A 20,069-nucleotide genomic window follows, 5' to 3' on the forward strand; every position below is an offset into this window, starting at 1 on the left:
GGCTCCCTCGCTTCACTACACACAGCTACAAAATTTCACTTATCTAGGGCTTTTGAAAGATGTCCCTTGGCTTGTTAGCTATCAAAATATGAGAGGTTTTGAGGGGTAGAGGGGGGTCGATTTTGTGATTTGAGAGAGAGTAAAGGGGATAGGATAGAAAAAGGGAGAGAGAGAAGATAGGGGAATAACAGGTTAACTCAAAAAAAGGGGAGCCATCCTGCATCACCTCTCCCAAGAGGTATTACTAGAGACAAGAAAGATACCAAGCTTAATGGCCACAAGTTTCTTAGGGGATTCAGGAGAGTACAGTCTGTAATTCTAATCCATCAAGTGCTCACTTCCGTAGAGGGAGAGTGCAGTCTGCAGATCTAGACTATCGAGAACTCACTTTTGAAGGGCCCCCTAATAAGTAACTGAGAAGAGGATGAATAAAGAGATGCTATGAGAAAAGAATGAGAATATAAGAAAGAGAAGGCCCCTCAAAACTCAAACATCTTTCCAGCATCCCCTCTCCAGGGAGGTAACCAGGAACGTCGGAAAGTTTCTTAGACTTTGACCAAAGTCAAGAGCACTCCGGAGGATTTTGGAGAGTCAGTTCTGTAGCCCTAGACTATCGAGAAATCACTTCCGAAGCTGAAGAGTGAGGTCTGTAGTTCCAGACTTTTGATAAATCACTTTCGAAGAGCTCACGAGAGCTATCCGAGTTAAGAAAGACAGATGGAGTATAAGAGAAGTAAATCTATAAAAAGGAGAAAAAGAAATAAAATACGAAAAAAAAAAAAAAAGATTAAGAGAGGGTGAAGAGAAGAGGAAGAGAAGAAGTGAGAGAAAAGGGTAAGAGAGAGAAGAAATGATAGATGAGAGAAAAGAAAGAATGGAAACAGAAGAGAGAGAAGAGAAGATAAAGGAGAGAGAGAGAGAGAGAAGAAGAAGAGAATAGGGAGAGTGAGAACGAGGAAAAGAGAAGAGGGGGGCAGCGGCTATGTTGTTGTCCTATAGAGAGAGAGAGAGGGATATAAGGAGAGGAAGAAAAAGAAAAAGGAGAAAGAAGAGAAAGAGAAAGAGAGTGCAAAAAAAATAGAAAGAAGAGCAGAGGAGACAGAGAATGCAAAAGGGAGAGAAGGTGGGGCAACGACTATGCCATTGTCACGAGTGAGAGGGGAGAGAGATAAGGAGAGGGAGAGAAAGAGAGGAGGTAGAGAGAGAAAGAGATGAAGAAAGAGAGAGGGAGAGAGAGAATGAGAAAGGGAGAAAAGGGGTCAGTGTCTATGCCACTGTCCCAACTGAGAGTAGAGAGAGAGGCAGAGAAAGAAAGTGTGGAGCAGCGGCCTAATCACTACCCGAGTGAGGGGAAAAGGAAGAGAGAAAGAGAGAAAGGGAGATAGGCTCATGGTAGGCCCATGAGTGAGGGGAGAGAAAGATGAGGAGGAGAGAGGGGAAAGTGGGCCGACGGCCGTGAGAGAAGAGAGGGAGAGGGAGAAGAGAGAGGAAGAAGAGAGAAAGAAGAGAGAAGAAAAGAATAGAGAAAGGTGGGAAAAGAGAGAATAGAGAAAAAGAGAAGAGAATAGAGAGAAAGAAGAGAGATAAAGGTGAGAGAAAGAAGAGAGAGAAAGAGACAGGTACCTAGATGAAAGGATACCAACACCTAGATGAAGGGAGACCGACGCCTTGAACGGAGCATGGAAGTAAAGTGCATGAGATCTCGGCATGGATGGGTATGGGTATGAGTATAGTGGTGTATGGGTAGGAGTGGTGTAGGGTGTATGGAAGTGAGGAGTATTGAAGTTTTGAGTTTGGAAGTATGAGGAATGGAAGTGAGGAGTATTCAAGTTTGGAGTTTGGAAGTATGAGGTTTGGAAATAGGGAGTTTGGAAGTATAGGGTATGGGAGAGGGGTTTGTGTAAAGCATTCTCTCTCCTCTCGCTCAAGAGTAAAGAATTTTCAACAAGGCTCAAAGAACACCCTCTCTCTCTCTTAATTTCCACTCATTTCATTCTATATATCTAACTTATTCCAACTTAAGGTTATAAAATAACTAAATCACTTATAAAGGGCACCCTTGAAACATGGGTGGATGCGCAAAACTTAACAAATTTGTTTAAAAATGCACATTTAATGAATTAAAAATAAAATCCCATATTTGTAAAAATGACTATTTTGCCCTTAGAAACTTTTTGGAAAGTGACACAACCAGCCCTCTTGAGGGGCGCTATGCCATTTCCATGCCCCGAGAGCTTTTTCGGACCCTTTCCGTGACGACCAAATGTCGTAGAAATGTTGCTCGCATCATCACGAACATTTTGATAGCCGTTATTGAGCTTGAATCGGAGTTTCGAGGTCAATCCCAAAATCTGTCCAAACTCATGAACTTTTAAAATTCGAGCATCGATGTAGGACAATCCATCATGTCTTGAGTCTTCTTTTTTTATCACAAATTGAAGGGGTCTCCGTCACGATAATTTTGCGACAAAAATCATCCGATTTGGTCATCGTTTAAGCATTTTCCAAATTGGAGAGGTCGTCGGAAAATGGGATTTCAGCAACCAGAAAAGTTGCTTTCTTTAAAATCAAAATTGGGTGTCTTTCGGTCTTCGATCACACACATATTCTACCTCAAAACGAAGCCCTCTGAAATACGATCGCAACGGACCCATATTTGCAACGATCTAGTGTCGAGGCTTCGAGATATGGCTTCTTGAACAATGGGATGTCTCTTCTTAAAAATCTGCAACACATGAGTTTCAAAACTCAAATTCTATCTAGAAATTCTTTTGTCTCGAGCATCATCATGAGACGTGTCATATATAAAAACGAGGGGCTTGACAAGCTCCTAAACATATCAAAATTTGAGAGCAATTGGCCTTAAAATGAGAAAGTTACGATCATCACAAGATAATCTCAAAATTATCATCACAAGATAAAATGAGAAAGGTATCATCACAATATAATCTCGAAATTGGATGTCACGGTTTCTATAAATGGAAACTAGTTCACCGAGACTACACCAAAATAGTGTAAAACCCACTCATTTATTGTAAGTTAGGCTCATAATGGTCTTGAAAGGTCCAAATGAGCCGAAAATTGGTATTTGGGGGTTTTTGGACGTCCCAGATCTAACGGCAGTAGTCTGACGGCTGTCAGATTCCTTGGTAATAGGGCCCTAATTATGATGTGTATTTTCAATATGATATGAACTGGAAACGCGAACCGAGTTTCATCCTGATTGGCTATAAAATTATCGGATTGCAAAAAAACTTAACGAATTTTCCTTATGGCATCCAAAGCTACCCTCCCTTGAATTTTGAGGCCGATGCGATTCTTTTTCGAGTTCACCCAAAAATAGGCTTATTTATACAATGATCACGTGGTCCACATGCATTTTTTATACCCGTAGGACCAGGTTGCGATTGGCTCCTTCCTTATTCGCACCAAGGATACAAGTGCATTAAAAATTCCCTATAACATTCATCTTAAAAACTGATAACAACTTCCTAATATCCCCTTTCCGAACATGAACATTTCTCCCATTCTCCAAGTGGCAGGGATGTTCTAGTCTTAATCACCCTCATATCAGCCTTAATCGTAGGATGGTATCCAACATCTCCTCGATGATGATTGCCAATTTTCCAGTGAATTTGGTTTGAATTGTTGTACTCAAACCTCAAATTTTCATACTTGGATCCATCCTCAGTTTTCTAGTCCTTCAATATCTTGCTCAAGTGGCTAAGCTCTTCATGCTCTCCTTATAGAAGGATAATTCTTACTTCTAATTCCTTGGGCGTTAATGCTATTGAGTATTGGGCCTAAATGGGCATGAATGCCTCACTTAACTTTTAGCTCTTGAAATAAGCAAACCTTCACCCTAATCCTTTTTTATAGTATTTATTAGTTAAAACTTCGTGTTTTTCTTATACGAGGAGAATAATGAAATCAATGCTTGATTTCATTGTGGTATTTTAGGGGCATTTTAGGGTTCATCAGAGGATCCCATGACCCCAACTATTATACCTATTACGTTCCTTTCATCGGTTGAGGTTGCCCCTATTAATTTTATTAGATAGAAAGGCCTTCATTGGGTCTCCTACACTAGTGGAGATTTATGTCCTATGGGGTAGATCTTCTTGATATTGGGGTGCCCCAATTAACTTAGTCATGCCCCTGCCCCTGTTAAATTCTAGGTTTCTTCTTTTTTTAATAATGCATTTCAATTATATAAGCTTTCCTAGGAGGAGAGCCTAATTAGACATGCTCGATTTAATCTTCTTCCCACTTAAGTGAGTTGCCCCCTTAAGTTTGGCTCTTAATACTACTTGGTGTAGTGAAGGTGGCCCCCTTAAAATTCCTTGCCTCTTGCAAAGGAGGAGGGATTTATTCTTCAGGAATCAGCAAATCTGGTCCTTCTACCTTGTTATTGTTGTCCATTAAGTCTGCTTTAAAGTGTGGTTTAATTGAATCTTCTAGAGGCTAGGCAGGTTTGCTAGGAAGTTTGGTTAAGGTGACATAGGAGGGCCTCTAAGTATTTCAAGTGAATCTGCCTCATTCACTAGTTGTCGAGGAGATGCATGTCCTTTTGAACTTTGGTCTTTTCCACCTTGATTGTCTTTATTCATTGCAAGGACAATCAATTTCTCATTATGCTTTTGAATTATGGACGTAGAGCGAAGGTTGTCCTCAACATGGTCTAAAGGATCCCTTGCCACAAGGATTTGGTTGAGCTTATCCTCTGCTTTGCCTTCGACTACGTGGATAACTTGGTTTCTTTGTTTGTTTAAGATTACCAGTATTGTTTCCTCTTTTAATGATCAATACCATCTGAATGCGGACTCTTGAGAAACTCTTGACCAACTTCCTTTGTGAAAATAGTATGCGCCCTTTTCGGATTGGTCTCTTCAATACTAAAGGTGCTCCCCATGGAATGGCTAACCTTTTAGCTTCTTCTCAAATTGAAATCTCTATGCTAAGAAAATCTTTATTACTATGGTTTTGAGGTTGTGCATTTTGAGTTAATTGATTCTCAAGAGCTGAGCTAGCGCTGGATCGGACTGCTGGGACCAGGAATCATCTAGTATCCTGAAGCCCTAAGATCTTGGACCTCATGCTGCAATCCAAAGAAAGGTCTTCCGAGTCTTCGAACAAACCATTTGTTGGAAGATGGTAGTGCTGCCCCTAAATATTCAGGATATCCCCCAGCTTCCAATTTCATTTTTCCTCTCATGATCCAAAAATTAGGACGGTCGAGATCATTCAGGTTTAATTGGAGAGATCCTTTAATCGATATCAGTTAGGCTAATGCCTTCTGATTTCTTTGTCACGGATTCGACTGCGGAAGAAGATGGGCATCAGATGAAGAAAGGAGAGCGAGGAAAGAGGTTATAGAAAGAGAAAGTGGAGAGAGATAAAGATATCATTTCCTCTTCTTTTCTTTGACATATAACCCTAGGACTAGGTAGATATTTCCTCATAGTCCCTGAATAATGCAATCATTTTCCTGATCTCCAAGTAGAGAGAAATTCTAGCACTCCCTTGATGGTGGTTGTCAAATTCCCAGCCGAATACCTTTCTACTGCTTCATAGGACCTCATAAATTTCGGACTTAAGACTACCCCCAGTTTCCTAGCCCCTTGGTCCCTTGCCCGGATCGCTAAGGTCGCTTTGAAAAGGTTTTGTTACTTAAGCAATTTTTAATTGATTAACTATTTTAATTAAACTGCATCTAGCATAGGGAAGTTGATTGGATTGGATGCACATGGTACCTTTGGAATGAACCCTGGTGTTGAGCAGTTGGCAGCGCCATAACTTTGTAAGGCATGTTGGTACTTGGACCAATGGTTCCAAAGACAAGGGACCAAGAGATAAGTCTTTGGTTCCGGTGTGCTCATGCTACCTTTAAAACATCATGATTTTAAAACTTGCCATTATTGCTATATCTATTTAGCTGTCTGTCAGTTTTATCTGTATATCACAGAAACTCATAAAAATATCCGCGCACTTATGTTTGTGATGTCTCCTTCACACGTTAGAGAAGTGTCTTCACATTTCCAGCGAAGTGTTTGCAGCAGTTTGAAGATTCTAAAAAATCCTCCAGAGTTCCAGGGAGCTATCGGCAACTCAAGGATATGACGCTTCCAAGGAACTGTTGACAGCAATTCAGATAATCCAAAGGTTCCATTTGATTTCCATCGAAATTGCTGCCAAGAATTTAACCGGTTACCATTTAAGGGTTCAGATATCTTTGATTTTCAGAATGCAATGGGGAGTGAATAATAATTTGATCTCCTATTTGCAATCATCAACAAAACCACTGGGTGTGGTTTTTGCTCTCTCTCTCTCTCTCTCAAAAGCACCACCGCCCTACCACCAACTCTCTTGAAATCATCACCACCCCGCCACAACCACTACCATTGGCACTACCAACACCACCACCACTCCACCACCGTTGTACCACATCATATGAAATTGTGGTTTAAATTAGAATAAGCAAACACCCCCTTCTCAGCAAACCATAGTTCGTCAAATTGCAACTGTCAAAATTTGAAACTTGAACCTCAAATTGTAAAATTCGATAATCACAAGGCCCCTGGATGAGTAACATTTCCAATAAATATAACTGCAATTCATATAGCTTATGTGAAAGTGCTTGCAATAACTTAACCATTTTCTCTATGATGAAAGATAGCATCTAATTTAAGAACATCATATAGCTTCGAGTCATGTAAAAAGACCACGCAGCACACAAAAGGACAGAGTTAGGAACAAAATACATCGTTTTTGTGTTTTTGTTGTTACTAAAAGAATGCATGTGTTATGTATAGAACAAGAACAGATGAATGACCATAAAATCACTGGCTGATAAGAGTGTCGCTGATAATCAAGTTGCATTTGAAAATTTCTCAACTCAACCTTGAGGAAATGGGCCCAGTTTAACTGAGGGGTATAAATAAATACTAAATCAAGAACCTTCAACCGAAACAAGTTCACAAGACAAACATATTAACCTCCTGAACTCTCGAGTAGGCAGTAACCCAGCCAACCATTCCTAGCTTGAAATACTTTTTATTTAGCAATCTAGATATCTTACCTGAAACTTGAGGGAAAGGCCAGGAAGAAGCTTTCAAAGCTGTGCACTAAATCATTCTAATGGTCATAATTGGCCTTTGAAGAAAAATCAAAAGAGATCAACTTGTGAATGACATTCTCAAAGAATATGATATGTCAAGATCACAAGGACATCTACTGGAGGCCTCCCACAGCAGTATTTAGGAATACCTCATCATAGTGTTATAAAAGGAAGCCTTGTTTGAAGTAACAAATACCTTTTGAAGTAATAATGTAACACTCTCATCTGAATCAAAAGCAATCATGAAGACAGATACATAATCATATGACAGTCTTAAAACTAATATTACTTTTCAACATGACTTGTGGCATAAGAGGACATGGAGTCACAAAAAAGATTTTTTACATAAAACATCAAATAGCAAAAACACGAAGTCAGACACAAACTATAAGAAATGAACTAAATTGAAAAGTTACAAGAAATTAAGTAAGCCAAGGAGCAACCTTCGACAAATAGCCTAAGCCACTAATGAGTTCTCAAAGACCTCTAAGATTCCTCAATCTAGAAAGTTTTGACTTAGATATTCTTTAAATAGACATGGAAGTAAAAATTCATATGCAAAATAGACCCTCCCCCTTTCTTGGCCAAAAAGAAACCCATATGCCTTCTGTATATGACCTATTTTACGGTTGCTTGATTCATGGATGTAGGTTTATTCAGGATAGAAAAAAAAGCAACAGTACTTTACACATTATGAATTTGCAAACAGAAGAAAATGACCCCTATCATTATAAATAAGAAGTATTATTCTGCTTGGCTCACACAGGTTCACCATGTGTATGTGACACAAACACATCTTCAACCTGCTAGCTTTTAAAACCTTCTTTGACCTGATTCTGGGCCTCATGCAAGTTACTTTGCTGCTTTCAAACTTTGACGTGTGCATATCAAATACACATCTTCAAGATGCATCAGGGACTTTTCTCCCAGACCCATAACTATGCATCTTTATAATGGATTATTCTGATCCCACAAATATCATGATATCAAACTTCCATGTACTGTGCATTTTCACATACTATCATTGGATTTCTCTTTTGGTAATGAACTTTAATCACAAATTTTATAAAAGATCATCATCTGGGGTCCCATATACCTTGTTGAAGTAACACATACTTTTTGAAGTGAGACTGTAACCCTCGCATCTGAATCAAACACGCAAGAGCAATCATGAAGACAGATACCTAAACATATGATAGACATTCTTAAAAGTAATTTTACTTTTCAACATGATTTATGGCATAAGAGTACATGAACTCACAAAAAACATTTTTCACATAAAACATCAAATCACAAAAACATGAAGTTAGACGCAAAATATAAGAAATGAAATAAATTGAAAAGTTACAAGAAATTAAGTAAACCAAGGAGCAACCTTTGACAAATAGCCTAAGCCACTAATGAGTTCTCAAAGACCTCTGAGATTCCTCAATCTAGAAATTTTTGACTTAGATATTCTCTAAATGGACAAAATACTGCAAAATACACCCCCCTCTTTCTTGGCCAAAAAGTAACCCATACACTTTATGTATATGGCCTATTTTAGGGTTGCTTGATTCATGGATGTGGGTTTATTCAGGATAGAAAAGAAAAAGCAACAGTACTTTACACATCATGAATTTGCAGACAGAAGAAAACAACCCATATCTTTATAAATGTTAAAATATTATTCTGTTTGTTGGCGCACACAGGTTCACCATGTGTATGAGATACAAACACAGCTTCAACCTGCTAGCTATTAAAACCTTTTTAGACCTGATTCTGGGCCTCATGAAAGCTACTTTGCTGCTTTCAAACTTTGACGTGTGCATATCAAATACACATCTTCAAGATGCATCAGGGACATTTCTCCCAGACCCGTAACTTTGCATCTTTATATTGGATTATTCTGATCCCACAAATATTATGCTACCATATATCTATGTACTGCACACTTTCAAATACTATCATTGGATTGTCTTTTGGTGATGAACCTTAAGTCACAAATTTTATAAAATATCATCATCTAGGGTCACATAACAGATTACCTCCTCCAGAATGCTCTAGGACCTCAAGAGAGATCTTTGTGGGCCTTAGATGGCCTAGTATTCTCATGTGAGGTTTTGAAATGTTTCTTTAAGTATCTCAGAAGACTCTTTCGAAACATTGACATTGAGCCACTAGAAGTCAAGTAACTACCATAAAACATGGGACTGTCTCCTACCTTCCAAAACATTCCCACACAACAAAGTTAGATGATGACCATAGGGACCAGCACTTGGTCCCAAGATATGGGGACATGGAATTCGTTTTTAATTTGTTAAAAGTTGCATATTTGATCATAAAAATGTGCATGGTCGGGAAGGGGCATGGATCGTGGTAGTAGTACCCCACCCCCTAGTCACCACGTTGTGGTTTCCATTCCCACCACTAACACCACCCCACTAATACCTTCAAAAAGCTAACTCCTAATCTACTTGAAAAAATGGGTAGGGGCTTGTCTTCCCCACTGAATTACCCAAAAAAAAAAAAAAAAATGTGCATGGTCTCATAATATTCCAATGAAACACTTTCTTTGAAATTAAGTGTTAACGTTAATTTTCTCAATGAGATCACGAGGAACAAGGTTGGCCTTCGCATGAATTTCATTGAGATTATCAAAATGATGCACATTAGGCTGATTATGCAGATACTGGGGCTCCAGAAAAAATGAGTACCTATGTGACTTCAACAGCTGTAAGTACCATGCGCAATATCTTACATCAAGGAAGATAACTCCCGCAGTAAGGTTTGAGGTGGTGTGCATCCTGAGATTTAGAGACCTTTGGGAATCAACTATATGCATACGGCCACGTGTGATAAGTTTTAAAAAAGAACAAAGAAAAAAAAAAAAAGAAGAAAAAAATACTATGCATACGCCCACTAGGGCATTGCAAAGAAAGCAACATTGGAGGTTCAAGGAAAATCTAGGATATCGGGACAAGATACTGGGGTTATGGTCATAGTAGGGTGCTTACAGCCAAATCTGGGAAGATCTCAGGTGAAATCCCCTCTTTGTAGTCTGTTCCTTTCGACTTATTCAATTAAAACTATAGAGAGACGAGAGTTTCCATTGAATTAAAGTATATGGGAAGATAGATCTGCTCATACACCTTCTATAAGGCTAGCTTGAAAACACATAAAAACCACAAAGAAAAAGGAAATCTGAAAAGAAAAAAAAAAGAAATAAACTGAAAAATTTTTAAAAAAGAAAGAATGGCACCCAGAGTTGATAGCCCAAAATAGACTAACAGCTGAAGTGTCTTCATCCTCAACCATAGAGATTTGCTTGAATTTGAGAAGCAAATGAGCATGTTCTTCTTAGGTCACCAGAAGCTATACTGACATAGAGAGAGATATGTACAAGGGAGCGTTAACCAGTGTACAGATAACTAGTGGACAGACAAGTGAATTCTTAGTGACAATGGGCCCACATCAGGGGTTAGCGTTGAACCCAAATCTCTTTGTTTTGGTTGTGGAAGACTTAATCAAGCACCTATAAGATGACATACCACGGTGTGTGTTGTTCGCGGATGACATAGTTTTGAGGCGCTGAATTCTCTTTCGGATATGCCCTGGAAGGAGAAGGACTCAACAAGACTAGAAGCGGATCAACGCAAAGTTAGAATGTTGGAGGGATGACCTAGAATCTAAATGTTTTAAAATTAGCCGAACGAAGAATATATGGTATGCAAGGTTAGTAATAACAAGAGTAGAAACTAGGAAGTAGTTACGATTGATGATCAAAAAGTGATTGTTTCCAATATCTAGGGTCGATAATCAAGGAGAATGGAGAGATTGAGGAAGATGTCGCACATAGAATTAGAGCTAGATGGACGAAATACAGATGTGCATCCGCAGTTTTATGTGATTTATGCATCCATTGAGACTAAAGGGGAAGTTCCATAGGTCAGCTATAAGACCCATGCTTTATGGAACTGAATATTGGGCAATCATAAAAGAACATATCTATTGGATGAGCATAGTTGAGATGAGGATGTTGAAATGGATGAGTAGAAAGACAAGAAATGATAGAATTCGTAATGAATACATACGAGAGAACTTAGGTATGGTTTCAATAAGCAATAAGATGAGGGAAAATAGACTTAGGTGGGCTGACCATGTGTAATGTAGACCTAATACAATACTGGTTAGGAGGTGTGATTTGGTTTAAGTGAAAGACTCTACAAGGGCAAAGGGAAGCCTAAAAGGACATGGATAGAAATAGTGAGAAAAGATATGGTGACTTTTGGTCTTACTGAGGGTATGGCCCTTGATAGAGAAGAATGGAAGAGGATTAATGTAGACGACTCCAAATGATTAAGATAAGGCTTGGATGATGATGATGATGATGATGATGAATGTTCATCCTAATTCTTCGACTTTCAGAGTTCAATAGCCATTTTAGGGTTTCATGGCTGCTGGAATTGCAAAGGTTTGGGCTTAAGAACCTAAGGTTTCTATGGTTTGAAAGGCCAAAGGTTAGAGACAAGGGTTTGAAAGGCCAATGTTTACAGATGACCTAAATTCTAGGGTACCTAGGGTTTTTCTAGCCTAAGGGTTGTTATCTAGGTTCTAAGTCATGTGTTAAAAGTTATATTCCAAAAGGCTTTAGAGGAGGGTTTATATAGGCTCCCATTGTGGCGTAGACCTAATAGTTTGGATCTCTAAGGCTTAGCAAAAACGAAGATAAGGAAGATCCAAAATTAAACGAAATGCAAAAATCAGAAATAAAGAAGAAGCACTGGCTACTCTAGGGTTTTGAATAAAGTTCATAACATGATGATCCATTATGCTTGAGTACATCCTTTATATAAGAAAACCCTAAACAAGACACAATCCTAATCATCCATCAAATCTAATCTTGGCCATTTATTATAAAATAATTTAAGTGAATAAAAAGACCAATGTTCAAAACTTTGGTCACTCGACCGCCTAGGCGACCCACCTAGGCGAAAAAATTCAAACAATGCCTTAGTGTTGTCTGGCAGGGATCATTATGCGGCCTGTCACTGGGAGATCGCCTAAGCGGTCAAGGTGCCGCCGAGGCGCCAATGTCTGAGTGCCCACCTAGGCACCGCCCAGTTACAACTTGTGGGAGTCTGAAAAAAATTCTCGAATAGGGTTAAAAAAAGTCATTTGTCTTCCCTAAAAAGGGGGGAAGGGGGTTTTCGGGGGTATTCTAAACCCCCAAAATCAAAATCGTGGCTTTTAGGATGAGAAAAACTCCCCAAAAACCACTCTTTTGAGATTTATTGAAAGATCGATAACTTTTTTATTTTTTCGATTGCTTCCCAAAACAAAGGCAATAGTTCGTGGGTGGATTTGGAGCTTCTAGTAGTTGATTTTGAGAACTTTTGGCGACCCAATAGACGAGGTTTGCACTGACATCAATATGATTTTGATATTTTTAAAGTATCATCATATTTTAAAGAGGGTTTTTATTTTATTTTGCTACAACATATTATGTTATGAATTATGTGTTTTTTCTTTTACTTTTTTTTCTTTTACATTATATTTACATGTTTGTAGTTAAAAGATTGATTTTTTTGTGATTAAAGAATTTTTTCTCATTTGTACGATGAAATTGAGCATATATCGTATTCTTTTATGAATAGTTGATTCCTTTTTGTACAATGTGTCATGTTTTGATATTCTATTTCTATTATTTTTGTTTTACTTTATTTGATAGATAATTGATTATGTCATATCTTAATGGGTTAAGTCTTATGTGAAAATGAAACTAAGGCAATGAAACTAAGGCCCTATATATTGAATTGTTCATTTAAGTCTTAATGTAAAGTAATAGTTAATGACTTAATTTTTTAATCTTATGTATTTTATAGGTTTGTTGATTAGGTGCTTGATTTTAATTCACATTGATTGATACTCAATCGATTATTATTCATTGAGGATAATGACTTCTAGTGCATCAAGTAGGCCAACCGATCGAGGTTGAAAATATGGAACTTGTCCAAATCCTCTGAACAAGAATAGGATCGAGTGCAAGTTTTGCAAAAATTGTTATAATGCCGGCATCAACAGATTGAAGAAGCATTTAGCCGGTATTAAAGGGAATGTGGCGTCATGCAAACTAGTGCCTTCTGAGGTCAGGAGAGAGATTGTAGAGAACTCGGAGGGGGTGAAAGAGATTAACACGAGATCAACTTGTAGGTGATGTAAATATAAGTGGAGAATGAAGAGAGGAAGAAGACACGCATACTGAGGTTGGTTCTTCTAGTAGGCCAAGAACAAGAGGGCTTATGGATGCTTTCTTACCCCACCCTGATTCTGAGGTACTACCACAAGAAAAGGGTTAGACAAGCTTAGAGACCCATTTGAAGAAGGACAAGAGGGGAAGGGTCATCCAATTTCTAGGGAGGTGGATGTTTCAAGTAAGCATTTCTTTTAATTCTGTTAACTTGAGTAGCTTCCAGGCTATGTTGGAAACAGTGGGCTAGTTTGGGCCAGGGTTAAGGGCTCCAACTGCTTATGAGCTTAAAGAGCCAGTACTCGAGAAAGAAGTAGAACTAACAAACAACTACTTGAAGACACACAGTGATACGTGGGGTGTACATGGTTGCACAGTAATGACCGATGGCTGGAGTGATAAGAGCCACAGAAGCATCATGAATTTGATGGTGAATTGTCCATTAGAGACAATATTTAAGAGGTCTATTGATGCTTCAGACAAGTCCCATGATGCAACGTTCATTTTTAATTTAGTGGATCAGTGTATAGAGGAAATAGGGGAGGATAAAGTGGTCCAAGTTGTGACGGATATGTATTCAGCTAATATGGCGGCTACTAGATTATTAATGGATAAGAGGCCGCGTATTTTCTGATCCCCTTGTGCAGCACACTGCATAGACCGCATGCTTGAGGCCATTGGTAAGAGGAAGGCGTTCATGACAACCATCAAAAAGGCAAAGAAAGTCACAATTTATTTGTACAGTCACACTCATGTATACATTTTAGTACTATACTAGTTTCTTTGGTTATTTGTTATTTATTTTGAGTATTTTTAATGCATTGATGTATTGAGGGTAATTTACTTAACTTATGGAATTCTATGTTCGTCAAGTCCTAGCCATGATGAGAAAGTTTACTAAGAACATAGACTTGGTGAGGCCTGGGGTGACTAGATTTGCCACCTCATACTTGTCCTTGCAATCTTTATTTGAGTAGAAGGACAAATTGAGGTCCATGTTTGAGAGGCCCAGCTTGAGAGGCCCCTACACTTAGCAGGGGACTACCTTAACCCTGCTCACTTTTACACCAATGCTAAAGTACATAGCAGGCCTGAGTTCATGGATGCTTTCAACCAATGCAATGTGAAGCTCAACCCTGAACCTGAAGTGCAGGATAAGGCAATGATGGAGTTAAATCTATATAGGCTCGCTATTGGATCTCTAGGTAAGGAGGTGGCAATCAAGCAAAGGTCCAAGATCTCTCCTGGTAAGTTTAGAACTTCTTCAATTTGATTTTATAATTTGAGTATTTAATTTCAATTAACTAGATGGCCATATACCTAAATTACTAAATTCATAATTTCACATTTACAAGAAATAGGTGCATGGTGGATGGGCCATGGTGGAAGCACCCCTCATTTGAGGCAAATGGCCATGAAAATACTAAATCTGACTTGCAGCTCTTCTAAACGTGAGCACAACTTCAGCACCTTTGAAATGGTAATAGTACTTATTAAGTTAATGTCATACATACTTAGTAGTAGACTAGTTAGTACTTAGTAAGTTAGTAACTAAGTGAGCTTTTCTTTATTAGGTGCATACAAAGAAAAGGAACATACTAGAGTAAAAACAACTGGACGACCTAGTCTTTGTTTAGTATAATCAGAAGTTGCAAAACCGCCATCATCAGCTGGAGCACAATCAAAGGGAGGTTGTTGAAGCTTTTGATATTGACGACACATGTTGAGTGGCTAATCGATGCCAATGATGATGTGGTTTTCCTTGGAGAGAGCTTGACCTGGGGCCAGGTTCGTGAGGCTGCTGGACAGCAATGTCCCCCTGCGCATACCACTCGGGCTCAAACTCAAAGCCAAAGGAAGGGGAAGGGGAAGGAGAAGGCCTGGCAGGGGAAGGCAGTGGCAAAGAAGAGGAAGAGGGTGATGGCATCAAGAGAGGATGAAGAAAAGGAAGATGTAGATTCCGAGGAGACGAGGGATGATGATATGTTGAGGAGGGTGATGACTCTGATGATGATGGCATGGAAACATCATCACCAAATGTTCCTCATGATCTAATTGACCACCTACATGGTGATGTCGTTGATGCCATAGAGGTGTTTGGTTGATGACTTGATGTATTTGCTTTCTTAGTTTGCCTTGTTGACTTTGTGTATCGTTTCTAGTCTAGACTTCTAGTCTCTTACAATGACATTTGGGATTTCAAGCATTTTAATATCTTACAAGTTACAATCTCTTTGAAACTTGTATATGTAAATTTGTTATGTGATTGTACTATTACATTTTTGTTTATTTCACGAGTTTGGGGCTCTAAAATTGAACTCCCCTGTTTTTTTGTTTTTGGGAGGGGGGTTCAATTTTCGTGAGGGCACCCTGTCTCTGGGCACCCACCTAGGAGCCTAAGCGGCCAAGCACCCAAACCGCTAAGGCGGCCGAATCCGTATTTTTGAACATTGAAAAGGACATAGAAATTACTACTTATGCTCCTAAGTAAACAAAATGACTCAAGAAATAAATAAAAGACATAAAAAAGAATGATTTAATGACTATTTTGTCCTTTCGCAATTCCTCTTGTAAACTTTAAGCTCGTCTCCTTTATCTAGATACTTGAGAGAAATATTCTGAGCTGCATCACATTGGCTACTAGATCTATTAGGAATCGGAGTCCCAAGATATATCTCCAAAACTTCTAGTTCTGATGGGATTAGGCTTTTGATCAGTTAAACACATCCCCACACAATTCCAAAAGCTTCCAGAAAAGTCAACAAAAGATCCAAGAGCACGTCACCATGTTTCCAGAAAATCCAGGGTCAAGAGCTGACAGTGATGCAATATGCATCATTGAGACCTGAGTGCCTAGGAACATGATTTGCATCGATATGCTATATGTGTTCCAAATCTTCCAGAATGATACCAAACTTCTTTCCTGACTGATTGGAGGAGGTCAAATAAAATTCTGACCTATTTTGGGACCCACAATCTAAGGTTTTTTGATGTTTCTGAGCTACTCTAGATAAATTTAGACATATCTTATCAGATTCAGATAAGATTTGATGGTTTGAGTTGACTTTACTAGATTTAAAAAACTTGTAAAGATTTCTTGGATATTGTGGACTATGGATTATGGTGGTCTAAGATTCAATGTACTAGGATGGTCCCCATGGTTCACGTCACATGTTTCTAGGTATTTTCTTAGCAAAAATTCAATGAGGGGTCTACAGTTGCCCCTCTTTGGCACACCTTGTTCTTCAAGGAATACCCTGTTCTTTGAGGAATAGGTGAGCAGCGAAAGTAGACACCTGAGATACCAGAGCTTGGAAAGTAAATACTTATTCACTTGAAAACGCCACATCGAGGTTAATTACTCCAGCCCTCAACTGCCAATGCTTCAAGGTGATGTTCAGTTGTTGCTAGTTCACCTTGGATCCTCCAGCCCTTAACTGCCAATGCTTCGAAGCGATGGTCAGCTATTGCTGGTATTCCGACCCTTAACTATCATTGCCTTGAGGCAATGGTTAGTCATTGTCAGGCTCCTAGCTTTCTTGGCCATTAACTCTCAACATTTCGAGGCGATGGTCAGCTATTGCTTAATTTTCCTTAGCCTGGGTATTAGTTTTCAACTGAACTAGAAAAATATGAATTAGAAAGATTTATGGAAGAAAAAATCTGGCTAAATAAATTCAGATTACACCCTTAGCGCCTGAGGCTTTTCTAGAGCTGTGGGTTTCAATTGTTGGCTTTTCTAAAATGGGTGTAGCAAGGGTTCTACTCACTCTTGGCTGATACATTTTCATTTCAAGTAATCCTCCTGGATCTTAGGTTCGAACTTTTTATTAGCAACATTATGTCCTCATCTCCATGTGCTAGACTGATTCAAAACTATAGAATCTCGGGCAAACCCACTAAATGTATGTTGGAAATAATAAAATAAGCCTCACATAATGTACTGTTCAGAGGCCATTTCTAAGTGACATGGAATTTCACTCTGTTTGTTGTTCCAGTGGATCTTGCAATATGTTTCTTATTCATTGAGTTTATCATCATTAGTAATACCAATAACAAGAGAGTATAGACATCATGTATCCAATACAATAGCAATCATAATATGCTAGTGTCTCGAACACCTCTCAGTCTTTACTCAAAATTAAGCAGAACAATGCAAACATGGGATCAATTAATATTTTATTATAACAATTGCAAGAGTGTCAGCATAGAGGAAAAAATATGCCCGACTCTATAAATGTTGGAGACAGAGAGAGGGAGAGGGATGGAATTAGGTGCGTTTAGAGAGAGAGAGAGAGAGAGAGAGAGATGCTTTCACCTAATCACAAAACCCCACCCTTATACTTGGATCTACAAAAGTTCAACTGGGTAGAATCAGTTAGTTATAAAGACTTGCCTATGATGGTACTGGATAGATCTCTTTGGATCCAACAAGAGTCTAAGCAAAGGTATACTATAATCAACCAAAGTTGAGGTGACTCATCCTTAAATCTGATCACACAACCATTGTGTATCACATGCACTTCTGATTAGAGTGTCACTTGATCTTAAATTCCTATCGTTCCCGTGGAACCATGGGTTTTAAATTTATTTCTTCTGCAATGATAAAATGGCTTAATGGGGCAAATCCACTGCAAATTTAGAACTCACAGAACCTCATCCTAAGCAGTTTTACGACCCTTGAAATTCCAGAAAAGCTACCTCTGGTACAACGAACTTACTGAACAGAACTTCCCAGCCAGATTGAAGCAACAAATGTTCCTCGATAGCTATACTAATGAAACAATACTCACCATATCGTGCTTTCTGCTGAAAAGGGGCAGACCCATCTATTTCAGAAATTGTCAAGAAATAATATTGCCCATGAAAATTCATTCACCACAATAGGTTTCCCTATCAAGTTCGTTGTGGTTGTGCTTGACACATACATCAAGACACTGTAAGATTAAATAATCCATATTAGCATGCATAGTATTTGTTAGGTTTCTCTCACAACTATTTAATAGGCAACCCATTGCAAAGTGAAACAAGTTTCGAATTAAGAACAAGAAAACCAAACATCGAATCAAATTACTTGCTGCCTTTTCAAGAAGAACATACTCAATGCCATTATTGTTGGTTATACACTATGGATTCAGATATAGAGTACAATTTTCAAATATATTTTATAATCTATTCAATAGAAAACCATACAGCTTATCTTTAATTTACAGTTCAAGCCTCAGTAACACATGCAGACTACTCAGATGGATATAGGAACCTCAGAGTTGTCGAGATTCCCTGAAAATCAAGCCCATTGAAAAAGAGAAACCGTGGAAACAAAAGTCCAGAGAGAGAAGAGATTCACAGTAAATCCGAGAAATCATAGAGGAAGAACCGAGCTTCTGCCCCTACTGTGTCTGGAGAATCCAAACTTGCCCGAAGAGAAAGACCTTATCACTGCAACTGGACCCTTTTGAAAAGATAGAGCCTCTGAACCATCTCTCAAAAGCTTCCCATTTCTCTGGTTCTTACCTCCATCATCAGAGCTTGATAAGCATATCCCATTTGGAAAATCCATTGAAAATGATCTCCGCATAGCCTGTGGAGCCTCTGCCTTAACTTCTCTCATGCTTTCCCCCAATCTATGAGCACTCCCTAAATGCCGAAGCACATGAAATCCACAACTCACATTAGAATTCCCAGCCTTTCCCATCCCTCCTCTCCTTTCTCGCTCTAAATTTCCAACCTTTGTCATATCTCTTCCCCTTTCAGCCCCCGATTCTCCAACCTTTGTCATATCTCTTCCCCTTTCAGCCACCGATTCTCCAACCTTTCCCCTCTCTCTCTCATCTTCGGTTCCTGCCCCCACACTTGAACTACCCTCACTCCCGCCGGATGGAACCACAACATAACTCTCGTTTTGCTGAGAAATCTCTCCTGAAACTAAAACCCCATCCCCATTTTGGTCTTGAGAAGTTGGGGCATCAGAATTCGACACAATAGGAGCACGACACAGCGGGCAATTGGTATGAGACCTTAGCCATGTATCGATACAAGGGAGATGGAAGGCATGGCTACACTTGGGTAAAAGCCTGACCTCTTCTCCCTCATTGAATTCACTAAGACAAACAGAGCAATCAGCTCCTTCAATCAAGCCATCTCCTCCCTTGTATTTGCATACTGTAATCGACTTTATGAGTGATTCCTCAAGACCCACAGTCGTTATATACCAAATATGGTGTATGGGTGGCTCCTGATTCTGGTTCTGGTTCTGATTATTCTCCTGATCGTTGTTTTCATGATGATCATGGGGTTGATTGGAATTTCGAGAGTTACGGAAAGAGCAGTACTTCACAAAGATTGCATAGTAAGTGATGAGAAGAAAGGCACTGGTAAGAAGAGTAACAATAGCTATAACAAGGGTGGATGGAGTTGTGCTAGGGTGACTTTCAGAGAGGGGAGGGGGAGGGGGAGGGGGAGGAGGAGGATAAAAGCAGTGATCATGTATACAAGATTCATCACCATAACAGATTGCTGTCTTAAGGCAGTCAAGTGACTCAACCCATTTGGTGGTAAACAAAGCCATGAGAAAGCATATGTGAGAGAGAGAGAGAGGGTTTTTTTTTTTGCAGATGAAGAAGAAGAGAAGGTTTTTCTTCCCTCTTCACACAACCACCCCACCTCTTAACCACCCCACTTGTTTTTTTTGCTTTAATGTTTAATGAGTCTGTTGACTACGGA

At 39.1% G+C, this 20,069-nt stretch overlaps 1 protein-coding gene across 1 annotated transcript; it reads right to left on the reverse strand.

The window, feature by feature from the left end:
* Window positions 1-7,439: 7,439 nt before the first annotated feature.
* On the reverse strand, window positions 7,440-20,069 carry LOC18423288 (uncharacterized). Its single transcript, XM_006827890.4, has 2 exons — window positions 18,694-20,069; window positions 7,440-8,262 (listed from the first exon to the last, which is right to left on the reverse strand). The coding sequence occupies exon 1, from the start codon at window positions 19,912-19,914 to the stop codon at window positions 18,709-18,711; it is 1,206 nt and encodes a 401-aa protein (XP_006827953.2). The 5' UTR covers window positions 19,915-20,069; the 3' UTR covers window positions 7,440-8,262; window positions 18,694-18,708.

Source organism: Amborella trichopoda, chromosome 4 (assembly GCF_054954075.1).
Source record: "Amborella trichopoda isolate Santa Cruz 75 chromosome 4, AtrichopodaSantaCruz75HAP2 v2.0, whole genome shotgun sequence".
Taxonomy (NCBI): Eukaryota; Viridiplantae; Streptophyta; class Magnoliopsida; order Amborellales; family Amborellaceae; genus Amborella; species Amborella trichopoda.